Source organism: Perognathus longimembris, chromosome 4 (assembly GCF_023159225.1).
Source record: "Perognathus longimembris pacificus isolate PPM17 chromosome 4, ASM2315922v1, whole genome shotgun sequence".
NCBI classification, from domain to species: domain Eukaryota; kingdom Metazoa; phylum Chordata; class Mammalia; order Rodentia; family Heteromyidae; genus Perognathus; species Perognathus longimembris.
The window spans coordinates 79,398,834-79,412,542 of record NC_063164.1 but is presented as its reverse complement, the minus strand read 5'-3'; the positions used below and the strand labels follow the sequence as shown (position 1 = coordinate 79,412,542).

The window sequence follows — 13,709 nt, the reverse complement described above, 5'->3', positions numbered from 1 at the left end:
TAAATAGAAAATGTCTTTCAATTCTGAGCAAAACTTCAAAGTTCTCAATCTGCCTTTGTAACCTAAGGCAGAACAGATTGCCAAAAAGTGAGGAGACAGGAGTTTATAGATAATCCTCAGGATCCATGATTAGTGAGGAAGGTGAACAGTGATAGAGCAGGTAACTCTGCTCCATTCAGACAGTTATGAAAACTTACCATAAACACGATTTAGCATCAAAGATAATACCTACCTAACATGATGTCATCATCACAGGTTCCATTAATCCAATATTTTCCTTCTGGGCAGACACAAGTGGCTCCAGAAGGATTCAGCAAGCAGAGAAATTCACATGATAAGTGCAAACAAGGATTGGGTACTGGTAAGAGAAGGAAAGCAAAAATAAGAGAAAAATTAAAAGTAAGAGAAGAAAAGAAACAAAAAGGAGAGAAGACTACAATTATAGCCAAAATAGGTTTCAACAATGTAAAATTCAAGAATGCAAAATAACAAATTTGAAATGTTTACAAGTAATTACATGATAACAGAGAATATCTTATTTCAATGTTAGCATTTTATTTTAGGCAGGAATACAGATCACCACCGAAACACACATAATTAAAATTCAAATCTTTATTTCTGTCCCTTTTATGGGACTAATTCATTTGTTGTTTAAAAAATGGTCATTTATAGGTGTGTTTAAAAGTGAAGCTAACTTTAGTGTTCTGGGACCTAAGCTACATTTTATATCTTGAGATTACCCTAACAAACAGAAAATTGGCCCATGGTTTGTACAGAGGCTTGAAATGAATGTGTGTTTCAAAACTGACAAAAATAAGTCTTTTGTAGAACATGCTACAAAGTTTATTATATAATAATTAGGAGTTTTTGTCCCTGTGTAACCCATACTTTTGTACAATTTTATACCTAGTTGCATCAGTCATAGTTAAATTAGATTCAGAGCTTTCCCTAGGAATTTATTTCATAACAAGCATAGAAACACTGCCTCAATAGTTGAACTAATACCTGTGAAAGTAGCTCTTCTATAAGAATATGTGTAATGTATTTAAAACACAGATTAATTACACAATGTGTTTGCTAATTATAAATCTTGTAATGTTTGATTAATATATGAATCGGGCAGAGTTATAAGAGTGAATGACTTCGTATTTACTTGGGATCACATTCCAGCTTATTTATGAAAAAAAAATAAGATTGTTAGTAGAGCATATAAAGTTATATTTTTGTTTACTCTATTTCCAGAATTAATTTTTTGTCTTTTTTCTTTTTTTTTTGCCAGTCATGGGGCTTGAACTCAGGGCCTGAGCACTGTCCCTGGCTTCTTTTTGCTCAAGGCTAGTACTCTAAGTATTGAACCACAGTGCCACTTCCGGCCTTTTCTTTTTATGTGGTGCTGAGGAATCGAACCCAGGGCTTCCTGCATTCAAGGCAAGCACTCTACTGCTAAGCCATATTCCCAGCCCTAATTTGTTGTCTTTTATGGTAAGTGCACCATGCAAGTCTTTTTTCCTGTAAATAATAATTATAAGTAAGTTTTACCCAATATCATGAATTACTAAGGTTTCACTAGAATTTCATATTTAGTTTGTTCTTCAATGTGTTTGGTAGATATTTTCAAAATAATTACCTGATATTTATTTTCCTAATTCCTTATAGGAGAAAGAAAAAAAATTACAATCAATAAGAAGCTAACACTCAGAGAAAATCCAAGTGTTAAGATTTCCTCTTGAACATTTTAAAGGATGAAATAGATACTCTTTTACTGGTATAAATTTCAAAAGAGCCAATGCATTGTCTTACTTTCATGTTTTAATTAATAATTTTAGAAAAACAGTGAGTCTTTTAAATAATGGTATCAAGCCCCTGTTAACTCTTTGAAAACACAGCCAATTGCTAAAAAATCTCATTCTTATGAAACTAAATGTAACATTTGTATTGCCTCTATCTTAAGTTTGAAAAGTCTCTTGAAATTAAAATTAATTTTACTTCACTAACAGGCATTGAAATAATTAAGACATCTCAAACTACATCATTTTATGAGATATAAGGAAAATAATTAATCCATATAAAAAACTGGATAAAACACACAACTTACAGTGTAATTGTTTATACCGATGGGATAGTAGGACACCTTTTGTTTTATCAACATCTAAAGCCAGGTACTTGACTAAGCCATGTCCGTATTTTTGTACTTGAAACACACCATTTTTAGGTCCTGCTCCATATATATAATCTTCAAAGATATCAATCCTATGTGGATGTAATAAACCTAGAATTTAAAGAAGACTGAAATTATCAGCATTGTGATTTATGTACTCAGACTTAGAAAACTACTTAAGTCATTCAAGTTTGTACAGGAAATCTTCTTCTAAAAACCTTTAAGATTTGGAATATTTTTAATACAGGCTGTGAAGTTGTTAGAATTAATTTCTTGGTAGTAGAGATATGCACGATACTAAACATGTCACTCAGAACATAAAAAAGAAAACATTTCTATCATCACTTTCATCATCTTCACCATCCCCAAGCATTTTCTGAGGGTTATTAAATGCAGAATGATCTTTCTTGCTGCAGAGTTGACAGACAAATGTCTGCACACATGCTTGCCTTTCCCATAGTACGAGCACTAGCAGTTCATGAAACCTTACAATAGTATTCTTAATCAAATTAATAATTGCTTTAGATAGCACTAATGACTTGTTTATCAAACAACAGTGGGCTGATTTTCAAGAATAAAATAAATAAAAATTGGCCTCACTATAACAGTATGTCTCCAGTCCCAGCATTTGGAAGGCTAATACATAAAAGTCATGACTTCCATACCATGCCTAAAATAATAAGTTCCAGGCCATCATGGTCCAGATAGCAATATTCTATCTTAAAATCAAACAAACAGTAAAAGAAAATTATTACTGCCTACATTAGAAATAGGAATAAAAGTGAAAACAAACTTGCAAACCACCACTGTGTTATGAATTTGGCTAAAAAAAAGTAGTGATGTATCATCAGTTTGAATATTAACTACAAATTACTATTAACTTTTTTATTGAAATAACTGCTCAAATTTTGATATTAAAATTTTAGCAAGAGAAAATATATTTATTTTTGATGAATGATGTAGAGATTTTGAATCAAAATAATTTATTATGTGTATATAAAGGTTTCTTCAATGTTTCCTGAGATAGTAAAATATACATTTAAGCTACACCTGACTAACTCATGGTAATAAGTTATATGGCTGTAGAGGAATATATCCACATAATTATACATAATGACCAAAGATATCAACCTCAGATTGATGCAAAACTAGAATTTTTTAAGTTTTTTTAATATTAAAAATGATGAATACTCAGATCTAAAAGTCAAAACTAATTTTATCCAAGATCATGTGTAAAATATTATTACTATTATTTTAAAAGCTTCACATTTGGTGTTTGTACAAATATCATCAAACTAAATAAATACATCAAACTAAAGAGTTGCTGTAAAGCAAAGGCCATAGTTACTAAACTAGAAAGACAGACAACAGACTAGCACAAGATCATTTCCAGCTAACATAAAAGGATCTAGTATGCATAACAAACAAGAAGCCTAACAATTTACGCTTGTTCCCCCTGCAACTTAACAACACAGTCAAATCCATAAATAGGCAATAGAAATAGAGTCTTTTCTTCTCAGACGAAGTAAAAATGGCCTATAAATACATGGGGAAATATATTCCGGACCTTAAAGAAAATGCAAGTCAAAACAATATTAACTGGCTTTGAACTGTGTTCAGTTCTCAGCCTCCTGAGTAGCTAGGATTACAGGCATGAGCCACTGGTGCGCCTTGTGTAATTACTTATTGTCACAAATAAATGACCAATTTCTACCAAAGGGTGTGCTGGCAGATGGTAGTTGTTTATTTTCATAAACAAGATGTAAAGTCATTCTGTTTTGTTCAAACTATTGCTTTTAGCCAGACCTGGAGGCTCATGCCTGTAATTCTAGCTACTCAGGAGGCTGGGATCTGAGTATCACAGGTTCATAGTCAGAGGAGGCAGTAAAGTCCCTGAAACTCTTATCTCCTATTAACCACCAAAAAGCTAGATGTAGAGCTGTGGCTCAAGCTGGAGAGCATTAACCATTAACCTTGAGCCGGGAAGGGGGTGGGGGTGGGGGGACAAACAAACCAATATTGAGGTTGCTATTTAGACTAGCCAACATTGAACATTTGAAAAATAACAAATGCTGGCAGGGATGTAGGAGCAAAAGGCACTCTGCTACACAGTTGGTGGAATATGAACTAGTAAAACCACTCTGGAAGGAGGTTTGGAGATATCTCAAACATTAAACATAGCCCTCCTCTGTTATCCAACCAAACCATTAATGAACATTTCTCCAAGAGTATTACAAGTCACAGGATACCCTGGGTTCAATTCCCCAGCACCACATATACAGAAAACGGCCAGAAGTGGCTCTGTGGCTCAAGTGGCAGAGTGATAGCCTTGAGCAAAAAGAAGCCAGGGACAGTACTTGGGCCCTGAGTCCAAGCCCCAGGACTGGCAAAAAAAAAAAAAAAAAAAGTCACAGTAAAGATAAGTGCACATCCATGTTCATTCTAAACTATTCACAATAGTTGAGCTATGGTAACAGCTCAGATGTCCTACAACAGATGAGTGGATCAAGAAATTGTAGTACATATAAACAATGGATTTTTACTCATCCATTAGACATAATAAGATTATGTCATTTCCATGGAAATGTATATATCTAGAACAAATCATTTTAGATAAATTAAGTCAGGCTCAGAGAGAAAAACTGCATATATTTTCTCTCATGTATGGAAAATAAATAAAAAATGGAAGTAGGCATGATAACACATACAGGATTCAATGCATTGACATACAAACTGACAAAAGTAGGTACACTTTGAGGAAGAATTCAAAGGCATAACTCCTCTGAACAACTAAAATATTGTTTATCTAGATGAATACCAGGAAATGGAAACATAGACTTTATTTATTTATTTTTATTTATTTATTTTTGGTGAGGGAGAAAAGGGGGAGGGGCACAAGTATGGAGGGTGAAAGGGTCAATCAGTACAGCCATTGTATTCAATGTACAAAGCAGAAAAAAAAAAAGAACTTTGTAACTTGTGGGTAAGGACAGGAGGAGAAAAATGGGGGACAACCAAGGAAGGGGTGATGTTGTCAAGAAGATTTACCATGACCTGATGTAAGGAATTGTAACACCATTAAGCAACTACTTAACTATAACAATAAAATAAAAATATAATAAAGTTATCACTTTGTTATAGTAACTGGTTAATTAAGGTATTCCTGTATATTTGTCTATGGAAATCACAATGAAATCAGACTTAAAAAGAACACAGAATTAGAGCAAAGGTATTTCCTTACTTTTTATAAGACAAAAGTAGTCAGCAAACCTATTTTAAGTACAAAAAATGCCAGTATTCAATCTGTGTGAATCTATTTTGAATAATGTATGTTAAATAAGGGAAATGGGTTAGAGAGGGAAGAAAAGAAGAAGGGAAAAGTTAAATTCATTTAAAGGAATCTAAAGACAGACTGGGGGAGGCTGAGCCAAGGAACGGAGGCAAAAATGAGAGTGGGAGATGGCAATCAAACAGAGAAGCCAAAATTAAAATGGAAACAAAGCACAAAGCAGTTTCTGTGGTCACTTGTGGAAAAGACAAATTATCAATCTTTTATAGCCGGATTTTCACTTGAATGAGGTCTACCTTAGTACCACTCTGTGTGGTACTTTCTGTGTGTGATGTGTGATTGCATATTTATTTCTTGTTTTCAACTAAGATTTAAATTTAAAAATTGTGTTCAGTTTCTAATCATGGCTACCTAGTTTACCCTGCGCATAAAGAAAGGAATAATTACAGAAACAACAGCACTAAATTATTTTGAAATTAGATAGAAATGTCTCATATCCAAATCAAGAAAGTCTTTTTCCCAGTGTCTTAATTATTCCAATAGGATTAAGATTTTAATTAACATATGAGTTAAAAGTGGTATAAAAAGAAATCCTTACTACAAAAGATCCCATAATTACTTATGAGTTATAATTTAAAACTCTCAACAAAATTATCATCAAAATCCAAAGCATTTCACTAACCTTGTTTACTGCTGACAGACACAACTGAGTCAGAACCATCATACAGGACACTGCCAATAACAGAAAGCTCAGAGTCAGCCCAGTATATGCGTTCACTAAAATGATCCACAGCCAAACCTGAAAAATCAACAATGAAAAAAAATTGGAAATTCCTAAAAATCATCAGAGTTTTCTTCAAACACCACAGAAATTGCCCATTTATATATATTATGGTACTGTCAAAACATCAACCACAACACATAATCTTGAAATTCTTTCTCTAGATAAATATATTCAATTGCAAAATATTTAATAGGTCATAAACAAAAATCTTAATTTGTATATCTAAAACAATATTAAATATGCATCTTTAGTATGCTTACTGGTTTATTAATTATGGCTGTATGCTAATATTCTTTTACATGATGTCTTAATCTTCATAGACTATGCAGAATGCATTGATTATTTATGTCATTGTTCTGACAATTATTCTGCCTAATTTGGTGTAGTAATTACATTTGATTTCCTCCACGAACTTATAGTTCTCAGAATGTACTTAAGGTATATCCTTCACTGTGGGACACCTATGTTCATGTGGAAGAATAAATGACTAGATAACTGATATTTATAATAGGAAAGAGTAATAACAGTGATTCTTTTTAGCCTAATATTTTCCTGTGAGTCTTCTTGTTTTCTATGACTTCTTAATTTTTTTTTTTTTTTTTTTTTTTTTTTTTTTTTTTTTTTTTTTTGCCAGTCCTGGGGCTTGGACTTAGGGCCTGAGTACTGTCCCTGGCTTCCTTTTTTTTTTTTTTTTTTTTGCTCAAGGCTAGGACTCTGCCACTTGAGCCACAGCTCCACTTCTGGCCGTTTTCTGTATATGTGGTGCTGAGGAATTGAACCCAGGGCTTCATGTATATGAGGCAAGCACTCTTGCCACTAGGCCATATCCCCACCCCCGACATCTTAAACTTTGTCAGTGATAACATAAGCTAAAATAATGTATAGTTAAAAAATAATGTTTTTCAGCTTCATTATTTCATGTTTTTAAGTTTGTAAATATGATTGAATTCATGTACTATACTCTTTGGGACATGTCATCATCAAATAGACTATCATAGATGATACAGTTTCTTAAACATGGGAAAGTTAGGAAGTATGACACAGACTATTATTAAACATTCCCAAATGTAGATATTTATTTATGTGATATTCCCTTTAAATATACACATAATTTGAAAGCATAATATACTCAGAATATTTTAGCAGACTGTTATACAGCCTTCACAATTAGAACACTCAGTGAACCATTAGGGTAATTGTCAATATCAAGGTGGTAGAATAAAGGTATTATTTGAGTTTATGCTAAATTTTATTCGTATGAAGATGGACCAGCTTTTAACAACTGAATAGGAAAATATGGTGAAAGTAAATAATGGACAATTCTTCACCTCACCTAAACAAAGTAAGTATAAATATTATTCTTGAAGTAACATATAGAGTTGTACTGTGTACAATGGTTCTTTGAGAAATTGTTTGACAAAGCAAGTGGTCCATACTTCATTAGTTTTTGCTGAACGATTAATTTACTATTTTAACTCATGTTTAGAATTATGTTTTGGCTTCTTCATTAGTCAGTGTGAGTAACATGATTCATCAAATAATTCAGTTCCCTGCTGTTGCAGACCCTGAAGTGCCAGGAGCTGGCAGGGTGTGAGCAAAGGTTCCACCTCCATTGACTACAACCCTCTGGGCTGCAGGTACTTGCCCTTTTGTGCAGACCCTAAGGTGCCAGGAGCTGGCTAGCTGTGAGCAAAGGCTCCACCCCATTGTCTCCAACTCTCAGGGCTGCATGTTTGCCGTGTCGTTTTGGGGAAGTGCTTCTTTCAGCTTTGGGGGGTGGGAGCTTATCTGGGGAGGCATGGTAGACAAGGATTGATTGAAGTAGAATGAGGAAGGATGCCTGCTGTCTGCACTTTTCCTAGCAGAGGGTCCTAGGACAGCATTATGCTAACTTTGACAAATTCAGAAGGTATATAGAACTAAAGGCTTTTGTTGAAATAAACAGAGTTGTGCCATTCAGCCTTCTCTCTGTCTCCTTCATCAATCCCCTGGCCCCTCAGAATCCTTGTTCCTGCTGTGGCTGGCCCACATTACCCTGCTCCATCTATTATACTTCAAAGTAGTTGTTACAGAAAAGTTGAAAATTCCTTTCCTATTGGGTACAGTGGCTCAAGCCTACAATCCCTACTCGCTGGGAGGTAGATATTGGGGGGATAAAGTATATGACTAACTCCAGAAAAAAAAGTATAAATGACTATCTCCCTTACTATCTTGGGGTAGAAGCCCACATTTGTTATCTCAGCTCCCTGAAAAGCATTGTGCTTATAGAGTGCTGAGTACCTCTTGACTCCACTGATATAGGAACAACACAAGTAGGATGATTACAGATCAGGCTAAAGAGATTAAAAGACTGAAAACTGTCAGACAGACAGACAGACAGATGGAAAGAAAGACAAGCAAGTCCCTAACTCAAAATTAATCAACCTACTAAAAGAATTGAAGTATAACACAATGGTAGTGTATCTGCTAAGCAAGCAAATAAGTCTTAAATTCAATTTCAAATATTACTGCCTCCTTTTCCCTGCCAAAAATGTTTTCTTTCTCTGCTATGAATGTAGTTCAACTAAGTTGATTGAACAAAAACACTCTGCAACAAAACTGTTTATATTCTTAAAGATATTATATTTGCTAATTGTGGAAATGAAAAAAATACAGAAACTACTTAATTTACTATATTTTTTTCTCAGATTAATGACAAGCAGCATAAAGTCTTAAGAAGTGCCACATAGCCAGGCATCAGTGGCTCACACCTGTAATACTAGCTACTTAGGAAGCTATGATCTGAGGATTGTGGTTAAAGTCAGCTTGGGCAAGAAAGTCTGAGACTCTTATCTCAAATTAATCATTAAAAAGGCAGAAATGGCACTGTAACTCAAAATGGTAGACAATTAGCCAGGAGCACAAAAGCTCAGGGACAGTGCCAAGGCCTTTAGTTCAAGTCGCAGAACCAACATTAAAAAGAAAAAAAAACTCACATATGAAAGATACTCTCACACCTTTTTCAGTTTTTGTCACAAAGTGTATGGTTGTATTGAATTACATGTACTTAGAATTACAAAACAAAGTTTTTATATGGGTGGGATTTTTATTGCAAAAACCCCCCACAAATCAATGATTGTGATCTTTCCTAAAGCCCTTTAATAAAAGAGATAGCTTTTTAAATTAAAAAGTTAATAATGGAATCAACAAACATTTTTCTATTATACTGATAAAAGTCAAGTTCATAGAAAAAAGCACACACACATCACATACTTTTAAAGTAACACATCTTTTTCTATTTAATATAGAAACAATAATAAAATAGAAAACTCCTTTTCAAAAAAGACTTACCTGAACTGGAAATCTATCTATCTATATTCAAAATATTAAAAATATACAAAGTTTAAAATAAAATGTTTTTATTTTAATCAAGCATAACAATTGCAGTTGCAATTATTTATAAAGGATGTAAACACACACTAAATTTCACTGATAAATTATAATTGCACTAGTCATTTAGACATCCCTTAATTATCTGTCTCCTATGTGAGCAAAGCAAAGATAGCATTTGGGGGATGTTTTGGATGTTGCTTTTGTTAAGTCAGAAAAAGTTTTAAAACCCTCCAATAGTTTCTCTATTTCCGTTATAGATTAAAGGAGAAAAGTGAAATAAACAATTATTGTAAGAAGCAACAACAGTGGCAATAAAATACTAAAGATGGAACACTTGTAGTGATTACTATATTTAAATCAGTTTTTGGAAATACAAATAATGATTATATAGGTTCTGTTTTGAGAGAAAACAGTATTTTTCTCGCAGTAATAACCGAATTATGCTACCATGTTTTCACTCAATAGATGAAAGATCGAAAAATTTGATGGGTGTGAGTGTGTTTTGTGTGCACTTACATGTGCCTGCACACACACAGAATTATTATCATCTATCAGAAAACCTCTTATGTCATTTTGCATTAAATGATTAGACCTAGAACAATTATGTTAAGTGATGCAACATTTCAGGCTCAAAGCCAAATGGCATGTTTTCTTCCTTATATTTGTAACTTATATGTAAAACATATACATGAAAGTATACAGGGATATATACACATATATGTATATATGTGTGTAGACAAAATTAACTAATGGATAATATATGTATGGGAGGATTCCAATTGTGTTCCTCATCTGTACAACTAAAAAACAAATTCGTGAAATGTATACGTGGAAATTGAAATTTATTTTTGAGGGAGTGGAGTCCAAGCACAGATGGGCAGACAAAAAGAAAAAGCAGGAGATAACCACCATTGTATTCAATATACAATAGGTTTGGGAATTTGGTGTAGCAGTAGAATGTTTGCCTCCCATTCATGAAGCCTTAGGTTCATTTCCTCATGTAGCAGAAAAATTTGGATGTGGTGCTTTGCCACTGTGGTATAGGGTTAACTTTGAGCAAAAGAAGCTCAGGGACAATACTCAGGCCCAGAGTTCAAGCCCCAGGACTTGCAAAAAATTAGTATATTCAACATACATATAGAAAAATGGAATCACATATTTTGAGACTACAGGTGGGATTGAAAATTGAGGAAAATGATGGCATAGGTGACATAAGTACTATGTATGTTGTACTTATCATCTGATTTCTTGACATGAAAACAGGAACAACTACTTAAAAATTTGAAAGAAAGTAATATGAGTATTGAAGTTCTAGAATATTCTACATTATCAAGTTTATTTGAACAAACATAAAGTGTTCTTACAGTAGGTTTCTTATTTGTATTCTTAGGTTCCACTCTATATTAAGTATTTATTTTATACATACAGAGATCTATTTCACGTACACACATATTTATGATACTTGTGGCAGGGATAGAAAAATAAATGCATCAACAAAAGTCATAAAATCCTAAAAATCTTATCTGTTTCATTTAAAGACTTTCTATCTGTGACGAACAATCCATTTGCTTAATTAATTAAGAAACTCTGACTGGTTAAGAGTTAGTAAATAATCCTTAATTTTTGTTCAAATATCACAAATTGGAGAGTTAGGCAACATACATAAGCCTCTAGGTAGATATCAAAAGTATTTTGTTTAAATTAATCTCATATAATCCTACATACTCTCATATCAAAAGGTATACTAGGCAGTGTCTTTATTCGGGCACTGTGTTTAAGTAATCATCAGGGCTACCTTCCTTGTATTAATCACTCTATTAGTTAATCTTAAATGTTGTAGGTATCCACTTATTTATTCATTCAACACATAAATTATTTTTAATCATTTGCTAATTATAGTCACTATAATGTGCCTAAGGAACTATAACAAAAGTATTAATAATGGCTTTTGCTGTAATTCATTTATAGGCTTGCTGCACAGAATATATGATAAAGAGCTAATGTATACTGCATCATTAAAGCAGTAGGTGATTGTGTACCACAAATTGAAAGAGTCAATGCTATATTGCCTCAGAGAACTGAAGTGTTCTCATCTGGATTTAAGCACATTTGTAATGATAGTGCTGGTGTGTGCTTTGATTGCATAGTAGAACTATCACTTTATAAATCTTACAATTGGACAGAGACAAGTTCACTTATATTTTTGTTGCTGATCTTACTGGTATCACCTGTATCATGTCAAAGTACAGAATATGATTGCATATACTTTGTAATCAATGAAATTACTCATCTCCAGATGGAAAAAAGGAAAAGTACCCTTGACTGTAAAACCCACAACACACACAAAAAAACAATGAAATACTTGAAGATAAATTTAGACCTTAATGTAGTTAAAAATTTTAATACAGAACATTAGTCAAAATAATACATATATGTAGAAGATATTAAGAAATTAAAATCAATACCATCTAAGATTATTTGGATAATCAATGGATGTACTTCCTTGAAAAGATATCTGCAAGAATATATTTGTATAAGTGCTTAGAATATGTGTACATATGTATGTAAATGAAGAACAATGGCCTAATTATTTTCAACTTTTTAATGTGACCTTTTACTAATGGGTGATTTATGAAATTTTAAATTACATTTGCTTTTCTAAAAGTGTCTTGAGACTTGTTTTGTCTAATTTGCAGGAAGCCTTGTAACTTGGAGTTAGTTATTAAGCATAACAAAGTTAACATTCAGTGATATTTCTGATCCATGTAATACATTGCTGCAGCAACATACTAAAACCAACATTTCTCATACAAGTAAAGTCACTAACTTTAATTCCAGTGTTTCGATTTGAGTAATGTAATGCACTAATGTTAATTACATTTATTCAGAGAATAACAGGACTAATTTATTACATTATACATTAGCAGTATAACCAGGAACAGGGCCCTGCCACCTGTAATCCTCCCTATTCAGAAGGCTGAGATCTCAGGATCAAAGCCAACCCAGCCAAGAAATTCTGTGAGATGATTATCTTCAAGTAAGCACTGAAATAGTAAGAAGAGGAGCTGTAGATTAAGGGGCAGAGCCCTGATTGTAACCAAATAAGGTCAATAAGAAGTCAAGGTTTTGAATTCAAGCCCCATGCCTGTCACACAGACACACATGTGTGCACAAATGTGCATATGTGTGCATGGGTGCACACATACACACACTCACACACAGTAACACTGTACCCATTTGCAAAACTCTTTCTCCTTTTCATTTTCCTGAATCTCTGATAATTACTATACTTGCAACTTCTCAGATACCAACTTCATAAGATAATACTTGTAAGTGAGATAATTATGGTCCATTGTACATCATAAACATATGAAACCTTTATATGTAACCCCCTAAAAAAACCTGAAGACTTTTATTTAGCAGATGACTATAAAGAAAAGTGATATTTCTTCAGCTATGTAAAGAAATAGGTGGCATCTGTGTCTTGTGGATTTCTTTATTTTACAGAATTTTAAATGGAGCACAATGAGAAAATAAATCAAATAACAAAATATTGCCAAATAAAACTTTATAATATGGCAGCATCATTACTAATCATAAGGAAATGTAGAGCTTATATGGTATGTGTGTGTAGGGTTTTACCCTAAGTATATTACACACTTCTACTACATTACAAACTATTTTTATTTAATTTTAGCTCACATACTCTTTTGATAATTAGTATTAGATCTAAGTTATTCAAAAAATTTATTTCAATCTTAACATTCTGTTTAAAAGCATTATTATATAAAATACTTGTAAAGTGTATATTATCATACTCACTTATGAATTAAAAAAACTGATGGTCAGAAATTTATTCAAAGTTTATCAACTTAACTCAAATTCACAAAAGTAGAAAGCAATGGTCTTTTTACTCTCATTTTTTTTCTGAAGTGACCAATAATGTGCACTGTCTTCCTTGTAAAACTCTGCTCTGGTGATATAGAATCCTTAGCAACTGCTTCGTAGACACCTTTGTAGTCTTCACTTTTGATCCTAGCTCTAAAAAATACAATATTCTGGGCTGGGAATATGGCCTAGTAAAGTGGTAAAGTGCTTGCCTTTAT

General features: G+C 33.0%; 1 protein-coding gene across 1 annotated transcript in view; it reads right to left on the bottom strand.

Moving 5' to 3' along the window:
- The window catches only part of Lrp1b (LDL receptor related protein 1B), a 1,711,024-nt gene that overhangs the window by 89,245 nt on the left and 1,608,070 nt on the right, over positions 1–13,709 (bottom strand). Inside the window, exons 80-82 of the mRNA XM_048345540.1 lie at positions 6,130–6,246; positions 2,096–2,269; positions 233–358 (exon numbers count right to left, since the gene is read on the bottom strand). Of these exons, the coding sequence (XP_048201497.1) occupies positions 233–358; positions 2,096–2,269; positions 6,130–6,246 (417 nt within the window). The remainder of the gene's footprint in view (positions 1–232; positions 359–2,095; positions 2,270–6,129; positions 6,247–13,709) is intronic.